Source organism: Orcinus orca, chromosome 6 (genome assembly GCF_937001465.1).
Source record: "Orcinus orca chromosome 6, mOrcOrc1.1, whole genome shotgun sequence".
NCBI lineage: Eukaryota > Metazoa > Chordata > Mammalia > Artiodactyla > Delphinidae > Orcinus > Orcinus orca.
The window spans coordinates 12016238-12036639 of record NC_064564.1 but is presented as its reverse complement, the minus strand read 5'-3'; the positions used below and the strand labels follow the sequence as shown (position 1 = coordinate 12036639).

Sequence of the window (20402 nt, the reverse complement as noted above, 5' to 3'; positions counted from 1 at the left end):
TTTTCTAGATTTTGTTTCTTTCCTTTGACTCTATTGTTTAGGCCCTCAGTTGGTCTTTGATAACCTTAAAACTAATTTGGATTCAGGCAGAAAGTACTCTGTCAGCAATCACCTGTTTGTGTATTCCTCCTATATATTTATTGCATTTTCGTTAGGTTTTTTCATTCTGTCTCCAATGACCATTCTCTTTATCTAGAAATAACATTGTTCGCCTTCACTATGTCTCTGTGGTTTCTGTCTTTTCATCTGTAATATTTCTCTATATTAATCCTTTTCTCCCACATCACAAGTGCAATTTTCATACAGTCTCCTCTGCTATAACTCATTCTATCCCCAGAATGGAATGTGTACCTATTACTCATTTCTGCACATATTTTTTTTCAGGGAAAGTGTTAGAATCTTCTTTATCCATTTTAATTATTCCTATCCATCCAGACACAATGCTTCTTGAATAAAATTCACAGTTATTTTTTGAAAAAACTATATTTTCTATTTTCATGTAATACAAGGTCATTTTAACAAGAAAAATCTCTTAAAAATAAGCCTTTCTCGAAATTGAGTTATTTGTAGTGAGGTGGATGGACCTAGAGTCTGTCATACAGAGTGAAGTAAGTCAGAAAGAGGAAAACAAATGCCATATGCTAACACATATATATGGAATAAAAAAAAAATGGTCATGAAGAACCTAGGGGCAAGATGGGAATAAAGATGCAGACCTACTGGAGAACAGACTTGAGGATATGGGGAGGGGGAAGGGTAAGCTGGGACAAAGTGAGAGAGTGGCATGGACATTTATACACTACCAAAAATAAAATAGATAGCTAGTGGGAAGCAGCCACATAGCACAGGGAGATCAACTCGGTGCTTTGTGACCACCTAGAGGGGTAGGAGAGGGAGGGTGGGTGGGAGGGAGGGAGACTCAAGAGGGAAGGGATATGGGAACATATGTATATGTATAGCTGATTCACTTTGTTATAAAGCAGAAACTAACACACCATTGTAAAGCAATTATACTCCAATAAAGATGTAAAAAAAAAAGTTGAAAACTTCAAAAAAAAATAAGTCTTTCTAAAACTGTAGATGAACACCTGAAATGTTCACAGATTTAAATTCTGCACCCTATATTTTTAGATTTTGTTTCTTTTTTTCTTTTTTTTTTTCAACATCTTTACTGGAGTATAATTGCTTTACAATGTTGTGTTAGTTTCTGCTGTATAACAAAGTGAATCAGCTATGTGCATATATATATATCCCCATATCCACTCTCTCTTGCATCTCCCTCCCCCCCCCCACCCTATCCCATCCCTCTAGGTGGTCACAAAGCACCGAGCTGATCTCCCTGTGCTATGCAGCTGCTTCCCACTAGCTATCTGTTTTACATTTGGTAGTGTATATATGTCCATGCCACTCTCTCACTTCATCCCAGCTTACCCTTCCCCCTCCCCGTGTCCTCAAGTCCATTCTCTATGTCTGCATCTTTATTCCTGTCCTGCCCTTAGGTTCATTAGAACCATTTTTTTTTTTTACATTCCATATATGTGTGTTAGCATATGGCATTTGTTTTTCTCTTTCTGACTTACTTCACTCTGTATGACAGACTCTAAGTCCATCCACTTCACTACAAATAACTCAGTTTCACTTCTTTTTATGGATGAATAATATTCCATTTTATATATGTGCCACATCTCCTTTATCCATTCCTTTGTCTATGGACACTTAGGTTGCTTCCATGTCCTGGCTATTGAAAATAGTTCTGCAATGAACATTGTGGTATATGACTCTTTTTGAATTATGGTTTTCTCAGGGTATATGCCCAATAGTGGGACTGCTGGGTCATATGGTAGTTCTATTTTTAGTTTTTTAAGGAACCTCCATACTGTTCTCCATAGTGGCTATATCAATTTACATTCCCACCAACAGTGCAAGAGGGTTCCCTTTTCTTCAGACCGGTGTGAGGTGGTACCTTATTGTAGTTTTGATTTGCATTACTCTAATGATTAGTAATGTTGACCACCCTTTCATGTGTTTGTTGGCCATCTGTATATCTTCTTTGGAGAAATGTCTGTTTAGGTCTTTTGCCCATTTTTGGATTGGGTTGTTTGATTTTTTGATATTGACCTGCATGAATTGCATGTAAATTTTGGAGATGAATCCTTTGTCAATTGCTTCATTGGCAAATATTTTCCCCCAGTCTGAGGGTTGTCTTTTCTTCTTGTTTATGGTTTCCTTTGCTGTGCAAAAGCTTTTAGGCTTCATTAGGTCCCATGTGTTTATTTTTGTTTTTATTTCCATTTCTCTAGGAGGTGGGTCAAAAAAGATCTTGCTGTGATTTATGTCATAGAGTGTTCTGCCTATGTTTTCCTCTAAGAGTTTGATAGTGTCTGGCCTTACATTTAGGTCTTTAATCCATTTTGAGTTTATTTTTGTGTATGGTGTTAGGGAGTGTTCTAATTTCATTGTTTTACATATAGCTGTCCAGTTTTTCACACCAATTATTGAAGAGGCTGTCTTTTCTCCATTGTATACTCTTACCTCCTTTATCAAAGATAAGGTGACCATATGTGCTTGGGTTGCTCTCTGGGCTTTCTATCCTGTTCCATTGATCTATATTTCTGTTTTTGTGCCAGTACCATACTGCCTTGATTACTGTAGCTTTGTAGTATAGTCTGAAGTCCGGGAGCCTAATTCCTCCAGCTCCGTTTTTCTTTCTCAAGATTGCTTTGGGTCTTCGGGGTCTTTTGGGTTTCCAACAAATTGTAAAATCTTTTGTTCCAGTTCTGTGAAAAATGCCATTGGTAGTTTGATATGGATTGCACTGAATCTGTAGATTGCTTTAGGTAGTATAGTCATTTTCACAATTTTGATTCATCCAATCCAAGAACATGGTATATCTTTTCATCTGTTTCTGTCATCGTTAATTTCTTTCATCAGTGTCTTATAGTTTTCTGCATACAGGATTTTTGTCTCCTTAGGTAGGTTTATTCCTGGGTATTTTATACTTTCTGTTGCAATGGTAAATGAGAGTGTTTCCTTAATTTCTATTTCAGATTTTTCATCATTAGTGTATAGGAATGCAAGAATTTTGTGTGCATGAATTTTGTATCCTGCTACTCGACCAAATTCATTGATGAACTCTAGTAGTTTTCTGGTAGCATGTTTAGGATTCTCTATGTATAGTATCATGTCATCTGCAAACAGTGACAGTTTTACTTCTTTTCTGATTTGGATTCCTTTTTCTTCTCTGATTGCTGTGGCTAAAACTTCCAAAACTATGTTGAATAATAGTGGTGAGAGTGGGCAACCTTGTCTTGTTCCTGATCTCAGAGGAAATGGTTTCAGTTTTTCACCATTGAGAATTATGTTGGCTGTGGGTTTGTCATATATGACCTTTATTATGTTGAGGTAGGTTCCCTCTGTGCCTGCTTTCTGGAGATTTTTTATAATGTATGTTGAATTTTGTCAAAAGATTTTTCTGCATCTATTGAGATAATCATTATGGTTTTTCTCCTTCAGTTGGTTAATATGGTGTTTCACATGATTGATTTGTGTATATTGAAGAATCCTTGCATTACTGGGATAAACCCACTTGATCACGGTGTATGATCCTTTTAATGTGCTGTTGGATTCTATTTTCTAGTATTTTGTTGAGTATTTTTGCATCTCTTTCATCAGTGATATTGGCCTTGTTTTCTTTCTTTGTGACATCTTTGTCTGGTTTTGGTATCAGGGTGATGGTGGCCTCGTAGAATGAGTTTGGGAGTGTTCTTCCCTCTGTTATATTTTGGAAGACTTTGAGAAAGGTAAGTGTTAGCTCTTCTCTAAATGTTTGATAGAATTCACCAGTGAAGCCATCTGGTGCTGGGCTTTTGTTTGCTGGAAGATTTTTAATCACAGTTTCAATTTCAGTGCTTGTGATTGGTCTGTGTATATTTTGTATTTCATCCTGGTTCAGTCTCAGAAGGTTGTGCTTTTCTATGAATTTGTCCATTTCTTCCAGGTTGTCCATTTTATTGGCATAGAGTTGCTTGTAGTATTCTCTCATGATCCTTTCTATTTCTGCAATGTCAGTTGTCACTTCTCCTTTTTCATTTCTAATTCTGTTGATTTGAGTCTTCTCCCTTTTTTTCTTGATGAGTCTGGCTAAGGGTTTATCAATTTTGTTTATCTTCTCAAGAACCAGCTTTTAGTTTTATTGATCTTTGCTATTGTTTCCTTCATTTTTCATTTATTTCTGATCTGATCTTTATGATTTCTTTCCATCTGCTAACTTTGGGGTTTTTTTGTTCTTCTTTCTCTGATTGCTTTAGGTGTAAAGTTAGGTTGTTTATTTGAGATGTTTCTTGTTTCTTGAGGTAGGATTTTATTGCTACAAGCTACCCTCTTAGAACTGCTTTTGCTGCATCCTATAGGTTTTGGGTCGTCATGTTTTCATTGTCATTTGTTTCTAGGTATTTTTTGATTTCCTCTTTGGTTTCTTCAGTGATCTCTTGGTTATTTAAGAGTGTATTGTTTAGCCTCCATGTGTTTCTATTTTTTACAGTTTTTTCCTGTAATTGATATCTTGTCTCATAGTGTTGTGGTCAGAAAAGGTACTTGATACGATTTCAGTTTTCTTAAATTTAGCAAGGCTTGATTTGTGACCCAAGATATAGTCTGTCCTGGAGAATATTTCATGTGCACTTGAGAAGAAATTGTATTCTGTTGTTTTTGGATGGAATGTCCTATAAACATCAATTAAGTCCATCTTGTTTAATGTATCATTTAAAGCTTGTGTTTCCTTATTTATTTTCATTTTGGATGATCTGTCCATTGGTGAAAGTGGGGTGTTAAAATCCCCTACTATGATTGTGTTATTGTTGATTTCCCCTTTTATGGCTGTTACCATTTGCTTTATGTATTGAAGTGCTTCTATGTTGGGTGCATATATATTTACAATTGTTATATCTTCTTCTTGGATTGATCCCTTGATCATTATGTAGTGTCCTTCTTTGTCTCTTGTAATAGTCTTTATTTTAAAGTCTATTGTGTCTGATATGAGAATTGCTACTGCAGCTTTCTTTTGATTTCCATTTGCATGGAATATCTTTTTCCATTCCCTCACTTTCAGTCTGCATGTGTCCCTAAGTCTGAAGTGGGTCTCTTGTAGACAGCATATGTACCAGTCTTGTGTTTGTATCCATTCAGCCAGTCTACGTCTTTTGGTTGGAGCATAATCCATTTACATTTAAGGTAGTTATCAATAGGTATGTTCCTATTACCATTTTCTTAATGGTTTTGGGTTTGTTATTGTAGGTCTTTTCCTTCTCTTGTTTCCTGCCTAGAGAAGTTCCTTTAGCATTTGTTGTAAAGCTGGTTTGGTGATTCTGAATTCTCTTAACTCTTGCTTGTCTGTAAAGGTTTTAATTTCTCCATCGAATATGAATGAGATCCTTGCTGGGCAGAATAATCTTGGTTGTAGCCTTTTCCCTTTTATCACTTTAAATGTGTCCTGCCACTCTCTTCTGGCTTGCAGAGTTTCTGCTGAAAGATCAGCTGTTAACCTCATGGGGATTCCCTTGTATGTTATTTGTTGCTTTTCCCTTGCTGCTTTTAATATTTTTTCTTTCTATTTAATTTTTGATAGTTTGATTAATATGTGTCTTGGGATGTTTCTTCTTGGATTTATCCGTATGGGAGTCTCTGTGCTTCCTGGACTCGACTGACTCTTTCCTTTCCCATGTTAGGGAAGTTTTCAACTATAATCTCTTCAGATGTTTTCTCAGTACCTTTATTTTTCTCCTCTTCTTCTGGGACCCCTATAATTCGAATGTTGGTGTGTTTAATGTTGTCCCAGAGGTCTCTGAGACTGTCCTCAATTCTTTTCATTCTTTTTTCTTTATTCTGCTCCCTGGCAGTTATTTCCACCATTTTGTCTTCCAGCTCACTTATCTGTTCTTCTGCCTCAGTTATTCTGCTATTGATTCCTTCTAGAGTATTTTTAACTTCAGTTATTGTGTTGTTCATCACTGTTTGTTTGCACTTTACTTCTTTTAGATCCTTGTTAAACGTTTCTTGTATTTTCTCTATTCTGTTTCTGAGATTTTGGATTATCTTTACTATCATTACTCTGAATTCTTTTTCAGGTAGGTTGCCTATTTTGTCTTCATTTATTTGGTCTTGTAGGTTTTTGCCTTGCTCTTTCGTCTGTAACATTTTTTTGTCATTTCATTTTGTTTGATGGGTGGTGCTGTATTCCTGTCTTACTGGTTGTTTGGCCTGAGGCATCCAGCACTGGAGTTTTCAGGCAGTTGGATAAAGGTGGGTCTTGGTGCTGAGATTCGGCCCTCCAGGAGGCCTCACTCTGATTAATATTCCCTGGTGTCTGAGGTTCTCTGTTAGTCCAGTGGTTTGGACTCAGAGCTCCCACAACAGGAGCTCGGGCCTGACCTCCAGCCTAGCAACCAAGATCCCACAAGCTGCATGGTGTGGTACACACACAAAAAAAAAAGAAGGAAAGAAAGAAAAAAAGGAGCAGTACAGTATCAAAGAATAAAAAGCAAAATAAAATTAGAAAGATCAAAATATATTAGGGGCTTCCCTGGTGGCGCAGTGGTTGAGAGTTCGCCTGCCGATGCAGGGGACACGGGTTCGTGCCCCGGTCCGTGAAGATCCCACATGCCACGGAGCGGCTAGGCCTGTGAGCCATGGCCGCTGGGCCTGTGCGTCCGGAGCCTGTGCTCCGCGGCGGGAGAGGCCACAACAGTGAGAGGCCCACATACCGCAAAAAAAAATAAAAATAAAAAATATATTAGGAAAACTAGAAATATGATTGAAACAACTGCAACAAGGTAGAATAAAACCACAAGAGAAAAAAAAAATGGGGGTTCGGGGGAACAAGCCAAAAGGAGAGAACAATAAAGTATAAAGAATAAAATAAAATCAGAAAAATAAAAGATTTATTAGGAAAAATAAAAATATAAATGAATCAATAAGAATGAATCAACAAGGTAAAACAGAGCCCGAATGTAAAAGAGGAAAAAAGAAAAAAAAAGCCTTGCTAATGGGTGTGGAGTTTAGGTAAGGGGTGGAACTTAGGCAGTGGTGGGGTTTAGGGTGGGGCAGGACCTAGGCGGGTGGGGGGGGGTGATGTTTGAGCGTGGGGCGGGGCCTCTGCTTAGGACCTGCGTGGAAGGGGAGAGGCAGCACGTTGGAAGGAGAGCCTGTGGAGTGTGGAGTTCTGGAGTTTGGAGGTGGGGCCCTGAGTGAGGGTGTGTGGGTGGGGTTTAGGCCCAGCGCGTTGGAGGGGGTCTCAGAGGGGGTCTCCGAGTGTAGAGGTGGGGCCCTGGGTGGGAGTGTAGGGGCGGGGCTTCGGCTCTGCATGGCAGGAGGGAGGCTCAGAGGACAGAGGACGAGGCCTGGGGGCCCAACAAGCTCCGGGTGCCTAAGTGGACAGGGAAGGCATTGGCCACGTTCCGTTCTGTTCCTCTGTGCCCCTCCCCCATCACCCCCAGGGTCTCCTCCATCGCTGCTGGACCCCTATCCATAGGTGGGTCCTGCTGGTTGTAGGAATTCCTCCCCTCCCCCAGCCGCCCCTCAGGAGTGCTGTTCCCGTAGGTCTGGCCTTCACATTTGCTCCCCCTTCCCTCCCTCCCACTCCCTCAGGACCCATGCATCTGGAGGGGGCCTAGGTGGGCAGAGGATCATGCCTGGCAGCTCAGCAGGTTCCTGGGGGCCCAAGTGGGCAGGGGAAACCTGGCCACGCTCCCTTTTGATCTTCTGCCCTCCCAGTCGTCCCCCAATTTCCCCCTTCGGGCGTGGGATCCCTTCCCCTCCCCAGCCTCCCCTCAGGGACGCCAGTCCTGTCCCGCCTCCACTTCTCCTCCCCTCACTCCCCCCACACTCCACATCCTACCCAGTTGCTGGGGGTTCCTCCCGTCCCCTGAGGTGTCCGTGGTCCCCCACCAGTGCCTGGTAGGTGCCCTAGTTGTGCAGAGACGAGAATTCCGCGTCCTCCTAGTCTGCCATCTTGACTCCGCCCCTGATTATTTTCTAATATATTCTCTCTGTAGTACTTATTTCTCTTTTTTTATTTTAAAGCATTCTCAAACTAACAGAAGATTTGCAAGTATAGCACAAACTATTTTTTTGCCCAAACCACTTGAAAGTAAGTTGTTGACCTGATGCCCCAATACTTGGGTGTATCATGCCAAAAAGAACATTATCTTAGGTAACCACAGTCTAATCACTGAAACAAGCAAATTAACATGGATATATTGCTACCATCTAATTTGCAGGCTCCCATTCAAATTTTATCAACTATCTAAATAATGGCTTCATAGCAAAAGAATCCGGTTTAGAATCATGTCTTGTGTTTTACGGGTCATTTCTCATTGTCTCCTTCAGTCCGAACAGAGCCTCATTGTTCCTATGACTGTCATGATCTTGGCATTTAAAAAGATATTATTATTCCTTTATTTAACAGAATGTTCCTCGATTTGCATTAGTCTCATGTTTCCTCGTGATTCAATTTAGGTAATGCATCTTGATAGGAATATCACAGCAGTGATGCTGTGTTCTAATTGCATCTTATTAGGTTGTGGACGATGTTAATTTTTTACCATGACTGATGATGTTCACTTTGATTAACTGGCTAAGTTGGTGTCTGCCAGAATGTATCTATATACATACACATATGAGCATAAATAAACATACACATATATGCATAAGTATACATAGATATACACACATATGTATATACACACACACATATATTCATTTAGATCTATGTATTTAATTCTCTATCTGCTGAAAACCATGAGTTCTCCCTGGTATCTCTACTACCATAGGTTTATTCTAGTTTCTGAGTCTCCATATTTTAACTCCCTCATTTGACAGTAAGGCTCCCATTATCCTTAATATAATTACATATTTGATCAATACGTAATGAATCTCCCTTGTCTGCTGCCACTCCCTCTCCTGCACAAATTCCTCAGGGTCCTGTTCAAACTCTCACTCCCCATGCAAGGCAGCCCCACTCAGGCTTCAACACCCCATGCTGTGAAATCCTTCCCCGCTGATGTCCTTCTCACCACACTCCCCACAGCCATCCCCAGCGCGGAAGCCTTTTCTTGTACTGCCCAAGAGAATGGCTTTCAGCTACATTTTCAGGAAGGAAAGGGAAGGGAAAGGGAAGAATAAATTGGATCCTATTTTTATAACATAAATTTCAAACCTTTTTTCAAGTATCTAAAAAATAATCTAAAATATGGATTTACAGCAATCAAATATGCTTTTGTCAATTAAAAAATAAATATCTTTCCTCATGACCTGACTACATAAATATATATATTTATCTAAAATAAAAACAAATCACTAAACAGATTTTTTTGAAATTTAATGTTTTGATTGCATTCTTATGTCTTTCGAAAGGGTGTGGCTTTAAAGCAACATTACATTAAAAGTTTTTTAGAGTCATTTTCATGAACACTTGGGTTATTTTTTGTCTCTATGTTTATTTGCTCTAGATTTGCCTGGTGAACAATTTTTCCCCAACATGAATAACAATAATGTAACTGCCAAGGCTTTGCACTGTACTTTGCCATTTTGCCTTTGTCCATCTCTGAGCTTAAAAGCCTTGTTCTGTTTCTTTTTTTATTTTTATTTTTTGCGATACGCGGGCCTCTCACCGTTGCGGCCTCTCCCGCCGCGGAGCACAGGCTCCAGACGCGCAGGCCCAGTGCCCACGGCCCATGGGCCCAGCCGCTCCACGGCACGTGGGATCCTCCCGGACCGGGGCACCAACCCGTGTCCCCTGCATCGGCAGGCGGACCTTCAACCGCTGCGCCACCAGGGAAGCCCCATGTTCTGTTTCTTTAAGAGGCATCTAAAAGAAGACATGCTGCTGAAAACATCTGCAACTACTGTCATTTGCTTTTCAGGCCAACGATGGCTAAGGCAGTGAACAATTTTAAAGCACAATTTGCCATATGGATGCTATAGCAGTTATTTGCTCTGTTGCTAAACATAGCAGTATATTAGATGGATATAACAGTTTTTTGCTTTGGCACAGAGAAGTACCAGATTGACCAATGACTGCTAAACAGGTGCTCTCTGTAATGGCAATAGAAGATTTACAATCCTCTCTGAGCTTCATTCCCTACAAAATTTTTGAATATATAATATATATTAATAGTGAGGGTAGAAAGACTACTCCAAGACTGCACCCCTGATCTGATATGGATCAGAATCTTAAAGTGTAGAATATACTGCCTTATAAACTGTATCCACTTCATTCCTTGTACTCTATCTCCACTGTCACTGTCCTTGGTCAGGGCCATTGTATTTCCCATCTAAACTGTTACAATAAATTCCTGTTTTCTCTATGTTTAAGCTTTTGCTATCCATTCAACCATTCACCATGTTGTGTTGGTTTACTACACTCTCGTGAACAAGAATCTGTAAAGACTCCTTCATGTTCATAAAGTAAATTCCAAATACCTTGGTATTACATTGAAGAAATTCTATGATCTAGCCCAAGACTATCTTTAAAAACAGTAGACTTTATTTCCAAATTGCTTCATACCTTAATCTATTTTAAATTTCTTTAAAATAAAATTCTATATATGTATTTTTATATATATATATATATATATATATCATGTGAGTATATATCTTATATGTATATCTTTCAAGTGAGTGCTCTATTTTTCAAATTTGAAATTAAAGTTTGGTGCCTGAATCCAATTCACCTTTCCTTATGCTGAAGAAGAGAATACATACAAATAAGTAGTAAAATGGAAACTAAATAGCACTTTTGTATGTCCTAATAACCAGGTGAGGAACACGTGTGATAACTGATGGATTAGACAGTAAAGCTTAGGGCAGGCTGACTTTCTGACCTTAGGAAGAGTTTTCTGCACCTGATGGGAGGCATTGGAGAAGCAAGGGCTGGAGTCTGGTTCATACAGTGTGAGGCATCATGTTCCCAACTGCTAGTGAAAGCCTAAAGTAGCCCCCTCTCCTGGGACTATTGCTCTTCTAAGGAAACATGTTATTTTAGGGAGAAAACAAATGCATCAGAGGAGTCCTCCTCCTAGCACAGTACTTCATATTGCTCCCTTTCAGAACCTTTCTGGAATCATTAGGATGTGCTGTACAGCACCTGCTCTCAGGGGACCCTGAAATGCATCAGAACAGACATTACTAACTTCAGGTCACTGAAGCCTATGCTGAATTTTCACCTTCATCCTATTTTTCACCAATATTGTCTGTAATTCTAAGCATAAGATTAAATTTAGAAGATGAGACTAAAAAATAAAAGCTCTGCCCCTTGCTGAATTAAAATAAGAAATTCATCCCCCCGCTTCTCTTTATTACAGCTTCAGCCAAAGAGATCACAGTCAGATAGAGCTGGCAGTTGTGTAGCAGCAGCTTCTTACAGGGCCATGTTTCCCCAACATGGATGTACCTCTAGCTTCATTTTACTGGAAGATGAATTAACCCAATACTAAAACGTTTGCATTTTCCCTCCTCCAATGGATTTGAGTCAATGACAGAATATGTCTTGAGGGAAAAGATATTCCCCAGATTCATATTGCTGTTAACAGCAAACGAAAATAGCAGAATTTTAGAGTTCTCAAGAAGAAAGAGAATAGCCTAGAGAATATCAAAGATTGGCTTTTAGTTTTTCAAGATTCCAGTCAGGCTGTGTATATATTTTAGAATTCACCACCTTAGACTTACATTAAGTAAAAAAAAAAAAAATATATATATATATATATATATATACACACACACACACACACGTATCTTCTAACAGTTAATTGTGACTTCATACTTCTCTTATGGTGGGATAAAATAATCGTGGAGTACAATACCTGTGCTTTCTCGTCTCTTACGTGGTGACAAGACATTTCTATCATCCTACAAATTTTAAAAAAATTGTTAATATTTAGAAATAACATTTTGAAAAAACGTTTTTTAAAGTTAAAAAAGAAACCCATTCTACTAGTAATAACTAATTATAGCACCTCCAGGATTCAGAACTTTTATGAGGTTTTCTTAAATGTCCATCCTTTATATTTCAAACAATGTAGCCTCTATATCTGTTTGAATGTTACGTTCTAGGCATCTCGACGCAATAGAATTTGGGCTGTTTCTAAGTACATAACAGCCACCATGTTTTGTTAGCAGGTTGACCAAATTTATAATAGTCAACTCTCTTATTAAAATAAATAGCTTTGCATTTTTAATGTTCTAAGTCCTGACTCCCATCTCTCATTTTCTCTATCTCTAATAAAACCCCAATTCACTTTAGTCCTATGGTCTAATGGCCACAGCTGTTTCCTACTCTGGAATTTCTTATGTTGCACATCTGAATTATGTAGCTAGCTTTTAAAAATACCAGTGCCTTGGTTGCATGTCATACCAACTAAATTAGAAGGTAAGAATCATGTATCAATCTTTTTTAAAGATCACCAGGCGATTTCAATGTACATAGAATTCATAGGCCTATGGATAGACTTTATTTTTTTATTTTATTTATTTATTATTATTATTATTATTTTTTGCGGTACGCGGGCCTCTCACTGATGTGGCCTCTCCCGTTGCGGAGCACAGGCTCCAGACGCGCAGGCTCAGCGGCCATGGCTCACAGGCCCAGCCGCTCCGCGGCATGTAGGATCTTCCTGGACCGGGGCACGAACCCGTGTCCCCTGCATCGGCAGGTGGACTCTCAACCACTGCGCCACCAGGGAAGCCCTAGACTTTACTTTTAAATAATTTTTTTGTTTTTTTTTTTCTGTACCTCATTCTGGCAAGATAAATGCTATCAGAAAATGAGTAGAAAAGCAAAGATGAAACTTGTGCACCAGTAATTAAGTAAATGTAAATTAAAACCTTGAGTGATAAGCTATCTTAACTAATGAAACCGTTTTTTTAAAGAATAAAAATATTGGTACAAAGAGAACATCCCTTTTATGTTGACAAAGGATCAAGAATCAGAATGGCTTTGGACCTTTCAACAGCAATACTAGAAAATAGAAGCTAATGAAGAAAAGTCTTTAAAATTCAGAAGAAAAAACAATTTCCAGCCTAAAATGTGGTACCAAATCTAGGTGTTAATTAAGTGTGAGGGCATAAAAAAGAACATTTGTAAACAAGCAAGTTCTGAAAAGCTTCACATCGTTATGCATCATTTCTCAAAAAATTACTGAAGGACATGTTCCACTAAAATGAAGAAATGGGCCAAGAAGGAAGAAGGAATGGGGACCATGAAAAGAGGTCCCACAAAGGAGAAGGATGAGCATCTCCAGTAGGAGGATTATGGGAAAGCATAAGATGACTGCTATGCTCCAGGACAACAAATCTAGAATGGAGTAAGCCTGATGGAAGAGAAAGTTAATAGAGTATCTGATGAGTCTGATACAGAAACACAGTTTAGACATTTCAGAACTTGTGCATAAGTTAATGATACCTATGGAGGAAACTATGTGAAATATATAAAACAATTATCGACCTCAGGAACATGTTCTGCAGGAAAGAGTGATCATAGTATATTATATGGTTAGTTGGAGGTAACATTTACCTTGTCATAATAAAGTAAAAAGTGAATAGTGATCTAACAACAGTGACAATGTAGCTGTATTTGGGTAATGGGAGGACAGAAAAGAGGTGTAAGGTAGCAGGGGTGGGAATAAGGTGTGAAAGAAAGCGAAATCCTTACCTTCTGCTGTGGCCGTCAGAACATATGTCTAAAATGAAAACATCTAAAGGAGTAAAATAAACTTATTGTTCAGAGAAATTGAGGTAAACATCCAAAGAGTTGTTTAAATGGGTTGAAGTGATCATCTCCAGGGAGGGATTAAATGGGGGTATAGGGGAAGGGGCTCCTGTCTTTTTTTGTAGCAAACCTTGTACAATTAAGTGACTCAATTATGTTCATGTAAAAACAAACAAAATAAATTAGGCTTAGATATCAGCTTTTGTGTGTGATTTTATCTGACTAGCTTAGGCAGAGATTAACTGAGTTATTTTAACCCCTACCCCACAATATTTCAGTGTTTTTTACTTGTATAGCTATCAAGTCTAATGACAAAGCTTTATAGCCAGATAATGAAATGCTTTGAATTCTTTTTTTTTTTAAACTACAAATTAGAGGCATGGAGCTACTTGAAAATATTTTAGATCAGTATCTAAACAGCTTTTCTGTTTTAATCTCTTTTTCAGGCTCTCCAGTTAATGTCACGTGCAACATATTCATAAACAGCTTTGGTTCGATCGCTGAGACAACCATGGTAAGTAGGCATGTTGACTTCGTAATGAATTTCACACTGGGGTAGTTTGTAATCATGTTCATGGCAATTTTTCTGCTGGTAATATGTAATTGAAAGCCAAAATTCATATAGTGAGATTTTAAAAGATAAACTTAATAGTATAATTAAATTACAATCAACTGCAGTCAATGTTTCATTTGGAGATGGTTAGTGAAAACAAGATTGATTTTTCCCATTTCAGTAACTAAATATTAGATCTCAAATTAAAACTAAAACTTTACCTTATGAATTATTTATTTATTGTCAATGTTCTTTAATAAGCAGACATAAGCATAGGAGTAAATAATGTCACATTTAATTATTTTGTATACTTATAAATGTGTTTATAATGTTATTTTAAGTATTCTGATTACCTTTCCAAATGAATATAATATTTGATCAAATATCATAACTATTTTGCAAATTGTGGTATATGCTTTAATTTAACTGAACTCACTGAACTGAGACTTCATCACTGTGTAATTGAGAACATTTTACATAATCAAGTTATTAAAGCTAAAATATTATCATTTCCAAACCAAATGTATTCTGTTTCGAATTTTATAACTTTCTCTAAAGATCATGTTGTATCTTTTCTTTGCCTTATAGTTTTCATTGTACATTTTAGCTAAAATAAAATAGACACATGAACCACTGAATATTTGTAAGATTGTCTAGCCAGAACTTTTAATTAATTAATTAAATTTTATTTTTTATTATTTTTAGGAACTTTTTTTAAAAATTGAAACTATGTATTGTGGTTCTTAAATTACCTAGAATTATACTCCATTCCTAAATTTAGCAAGTATAATGTGCATTAATTTTCAAAGTTGATTTTAGCTAAAATAGGATATGAAAAGCTTAAAGATTTATTAGCTTCTAAAGCCATTATTAAGTAAGAGAATTATTCTTATTTTACATATATCAGAATGACTTGATAATGAATTTTCTAAGGAAAAATCTAATATGTAAATTATTATGTGGGAGGCTGTGTAGATTTGTGTGTGTGTGTGTGTGTGTGTGTGTGTATAGAGGATCTTTCTCAACTGGAAGAGACTTTATTCAGGCACCACTTTTTAAAAATGCTGTTTTCCTCATGTATGCAATATTTAGTCATTTAGCAGCATCTCTGTGGTTCTATTCAAACTCAATATACTATAATTACAATAAAAGCCTCAGTGGAGAAGAACTGAACTCATTTTGGGGGCATTATATAGAATTATCTTCACTGCAGTATATAAATAAACACTAATGTGTGTACCTGTGTGTAAACACAGAGGAAATGACATGATTTGCTAGTGTAAGCACAGTGTGGTTCTGGTGCAGTTTTGACCCTGAAGTCACTATAATCCTGTTTCAGAAGTTGACATATTCTGGATTCTGGTTGAATATTTGGTCCTGATTCTTTTTTTTTAGGATGCTCATATGACTTTTATTTATTTATTCTGGTCCTGATTTATTCCCTGTATTTATACAGACCCAATTCAAATCATATTTATAGACAAAGGAATCTCTACTGGATTTTTTTCTACCTAGACCTCCCAAATTATATTTCTAGCCCTGACAACTTCCTCATTTTAATTGCTACTATACAACACTGTATCATCCTGAAAGCCTGGACATATGCTTATACTTTCTCTTTTGCAAGATCATTTCCGTGAAACAGTTTCAACAGCAATAGTTGGAAAGGTTTCTAGCCTGACTTGTCTTTGTGGGGTGGAGGAAGGGATTTGGAAAAAAGAGAAGACATGGTTGGATTTCCTCATTAAAACCTCAGAGATTGTCATGTTCCTGAAGGTTGCTGCTTTTTATGACATAGTTCATCAGTCTAGCACTAAGTGTTTATAACACACACTCCATAGGATGACGACTACATCTGCTAAATTTCTTACCTTTAATAATTTTAGACAGACTTCCTTTGCAGAATAATATTATGCCAAAAGCTTGCAGAATATTGCAAATACACCCTCCCAGGGACCCTCACTCAGTTTTATTTCCCTTCTACAGCATAGGAATCCTTTCCATTCCTTCATCTTCCATCATAATGTATCCTTTTGAAATCATTTTTAGCATCTATCACTTGCTTCTTCAGAGTCACAAGCAGCATCAAATGAACATTAATCAAACACCCCAGAGGTAAAGTATTATAAAATTAACTAAGTCCACCTTGATATCTTTCTTTTTAACCTTCCAGACTCATAAACATGTGACATTATTTCTGTTCACATAATCAGATTCAATATTTGTAAAAAATTTTACTGGTATCAGATAGGATAGCTGCAATATGGTGTCCATCTACATAGGCAGAGAGAAAATTCAATTTTTTTTTATCTTAAGAATCAAAATATTTTGCTACCACTTGATTACTCTGATGTATTTTATTCATAGTTTCCACCATCACAGCTCTGCAACTAAACTTTACCCCATTGTTTTACTTGCCATAGTATTAAGTTAATTTATTTTTACAAAATCTTGCATTTATTTTTTTAACATTCACATTTTTTATTCAAATATACTTAATTTTGTTCTTACAATACAAATAACTGAATTCAACTGAAACAATGTATTAAATTGAGAGGATGGAATTTAAATTACTTGTAATCATTAATGGATATCTTTGCATCTGAGAATTTATATCTAATATAAAAGTGAATAATTCTCCCAATCTTTATATCTTTGCTTAACAGAGATCTTAACCATGCTTAGTGTCTTCGTTGACCAACTATATTATGCTCCCTCTACTGGTCTAGTTTCTAACCTATTGTATCTCTCCCCATTTTAAAATAAGCTTTAGTCCCATTTGAGGTAATTATTTGATTCTTGAGAAAATATCTCTAGTAGATATTCTACTTTAGCCATTTTTTGAAAATTAAGTTAATTTGAATCTTTAACATATTTTGCATCTTCTTCTTGCACCAACTTTGTTTTTCTTAATATTTATGTGCATTTTTTCCCCAATAGCTTAAGCACAAATTTCTTTTTAACTGTTAAACTCATCCTTTCCCAGTGTTTGTCTAATTAACTTAATGTAGTGCCAACCATTCTCACTTGAGTACAATTTTATTATTCTTGACATATAGTCATCAAAAATTTTCTATGTATGTTGTGGAAATTCTAAACTTCCCTAATTTCCCTCACATTTGAATCATACGTCATTATATATAATGGGGTTCTCTAAGGATTTGTTTAGCCTCCATTACCCCAAGTTCACATTCTTCTTCAGCAGATGATGATTCAACAACTGTTGGAAACCACAGTTCTTAAAAAGATTAAATTAAAAATAAAAACTGGTTTACCATCATCAGTCACTCTTCCATTTTGCAACATGGCCTTGGTGAGAGAGGTGCGTCTATCCTGTCTTTTAAAATGGTGGTGACAAAAGGAACATAATTTTTTTTATTGTTACAATGAGGTGAAGCTTAATATCTCCACATTAAGTGACTCTCAGTAATCGTACTCCTGCAAACCTGTGGTGAGTTGTGGATAAGGATTATATTCTGGGGTGACAGCATTTGTAAGTTGGACTTTTTTAAAAAAAATTCATATGTAACTATATAGCAGTTAGGGTGTGTATATAGAGCTGTATTTCAAAGTGGATATATTGTCATAACGTCCTATCTTCAGCAAACAGATGGCTCTTCATCTTGTCACACATATGCTGGAGAGAGAATTGCTCTGCTGTGTGCCTTAAGTCAATATTTACTCAATGAACCATGACTTTTCACCAGAGCCCATAGAATAAATTATTTTTACAAAATAAAAACAATAAAGGTAGGGAGAGACTTTCAAGATGGCAGAGGAGTAAGACATGGAGATCACCTTCCTCCCCACAAATACATCAGAAATACATCTACATGTGGAATAACTCCTACAGAACACCTACTGAACGCTGGCAGAAGACCTCAGACCTCCCAAAAGGCAAGAAACTCCCCACGTACCTGGGTAGGGCAAAAGAAAAAAGAAAAAACAGAGACAAAAGAATAGAAACAGGACCTGCATCTCTGGGAGAGAGCTGTGAAGGAGGCAAAGTTTCCACACACTAGGAAGCCCCTTCACTGGTGGAGACGGGGTAATGGGAGGGAAGCTTTGGAGCCACGGAGGAGAGCCCAGCAACAGGGGTGCAGAGGGCAAAGTGGAGAGATTCCCGCACAGAGGATCGGTGCCAACCAGCACTCACTAGCCCGAGAGGCTTGTCTGCTCACCCACAAGGGTGGGTGGGGGCTGGGAGCTGAAGCTTGGGCTTCGGAGGTCAGATCCCAGGGAGAGGACTGGGGTTGGCTGTGTGAACACAGCCTTAAGGGGGCTAGTGCACCACAGCTAGCCGGGAGGGAGTCCAGGAAAAAGTCTGGACCTGCCTAAGAGGCAAGAGACCATTCATTGTTTCAGGGTGAGCGAGGACAGGGGATTCAGAGCACCGCCTAAATGAGCTCCAGAGACGGGTGCGAGCCACGGCTATCAGTGCGGACCCCAGAGGCGGGCATGAAACGCTAAGGCTGCTGCTGCAGCCACCAAGAAGCCTGTGTGCGAGCACAGGTCACTCTCCACACCTCCCCTCCCGGAGCCTGTGCAGCCCGCTACTGCCAGGGTCCCGTGATCCAGGGACAACTTCCCTGGGAGAGCACACGGTACACCTCAGGCTGGTGCAACGTCACGCCGGCCTCTGCTACTGCAGACTCGCCCTGCATTCCATGCCCCTCCCTCCCCCTGACCTGAGTGAGCCAGAGCCCCCAAATCAGCTGCTACTTTAACCCCATCCTGTGTGGCAGTGGGGGAACAGATGCCCTCAAGTGACCTACATGCAGAGGCAGGGCCAAATCCAAAGCTGAACCCCAGGAGCTGTGCGAACAAGGAAGAGAAAGAGAAATCTCTTCCAGCAGCCTCAGGAGCAGTGGATTAAATCCCCACAATCAACTGATGTACCCTGCATCTCTGGAATACATGAATAGACAACGAATCATTCCAGTATTGAGGCAGTGAACTTTGGGAGCAACTGTAGACTTGGGGTTTGCTTTCTGCATCTAATTTATTTTTGGTTTTATGTTTATCTCAGTTTTGTATTTAGAGTTTATTATCATGGGAGATTTGTTTATTGATTTGGTTGCTCTCTTCCTTTTTTTTTAAAATAAAAAAAATATATTTCCTTTTTCTCTTTTTCTGACTGTGTATTTGTATGCTTCTTTGTGTGATTTTGTTTGTATAGCTTTGCTTATACCATTTGTCCTAGGGTTTTTTTTGGATTTTTTTTTTTTTTTTTGGTATAGTTTTTAGCACTGGTTATCATTGGTGGATTTGTTTTTTGGTTTGGTTGCTTTCTTCTTTCTTTTCTTCTGTTGTTTTTATTACTTTTTAGTTTTTTAATCTTTTAAATTTTTTATTTTAATAACTTTCTTTTCCCTTTTCCTTCTTTCTTCCTTTCTTTCTTTCTTTCTCCCTTTTTTTCTGAGCCATGTGGCAGACAGTGTTTTGGTGCTCTGGCCAGGTGTCACGCCTGTGCCTCTGAGGTGGGAGAGCCAAGTTCAGGACATTGGTCCACCAGAGACCTCCCAGCTCCACGTAATATCAAATGGCGAAAGCTCTTCCAGAGACCTCCATCTCAACACCAAGATCTAGCTCCACTCAATGACCAGCAAACTACAATGCTGAACACCCTATGCCAAACAACTAGCAAGACAGGACCACAACCCCACCTGTTAGCACAGAGGCTGCCTAAAATCATAATAAGGTCACAGACACCCCAAAACACATCACCAGACGTGATCCTGCTCACCAGAAAGACAAGATCTAGCCTCATCCACCAGAACACAGGCACCAGTCCCCTCCACCTGGAAGCCTACACAGCTCACTGAACCAACCTTAGCTACTGGGGGCAGACACCAAAAACAATGGGAACTACGAACCTGCAGCCTGTGAAAGGAGATCCCAAACACAGTAAGTTAAGCAAAATGAGAAGACAGAGAAACACACAGCAGGTGAAGGAGCAAGGTAAAAACCCACCAGACCAAACAGATGAAGAGGAAATAGGCAGTCTACCTGAAAAAGAATTCAGAGTAATGATAGCAAAGATGATCCAAAATCTTGGAAATAGAATGGAGAAAATACAAGAAACGATTA

At 38.3% G+C, this 20402-nt stretch overlaps 1 protein-coding gene across 1 annotated transcript in view; it reads left to right on the top strand.

The window, feature by feature from the left end:
* The window catches only part of GLRA3 (glycine receptor alpha 3), a 158097-nt gene that overhangs the window by 34600 nt on the left and 103095 nt on the right, over positions 1 to 20402 (top strand). Inside the window, exon 3 of the mRNA XM_004278690.4 lies at positions 14206 to 14273. Coding sequence (XP_004278738.2) covers positions 14206 to 14273 — 68 coding nt within the window. The remainder of the gene's footprint in view (positions 1 to 14205; positions 14274 to 20402) is intronic.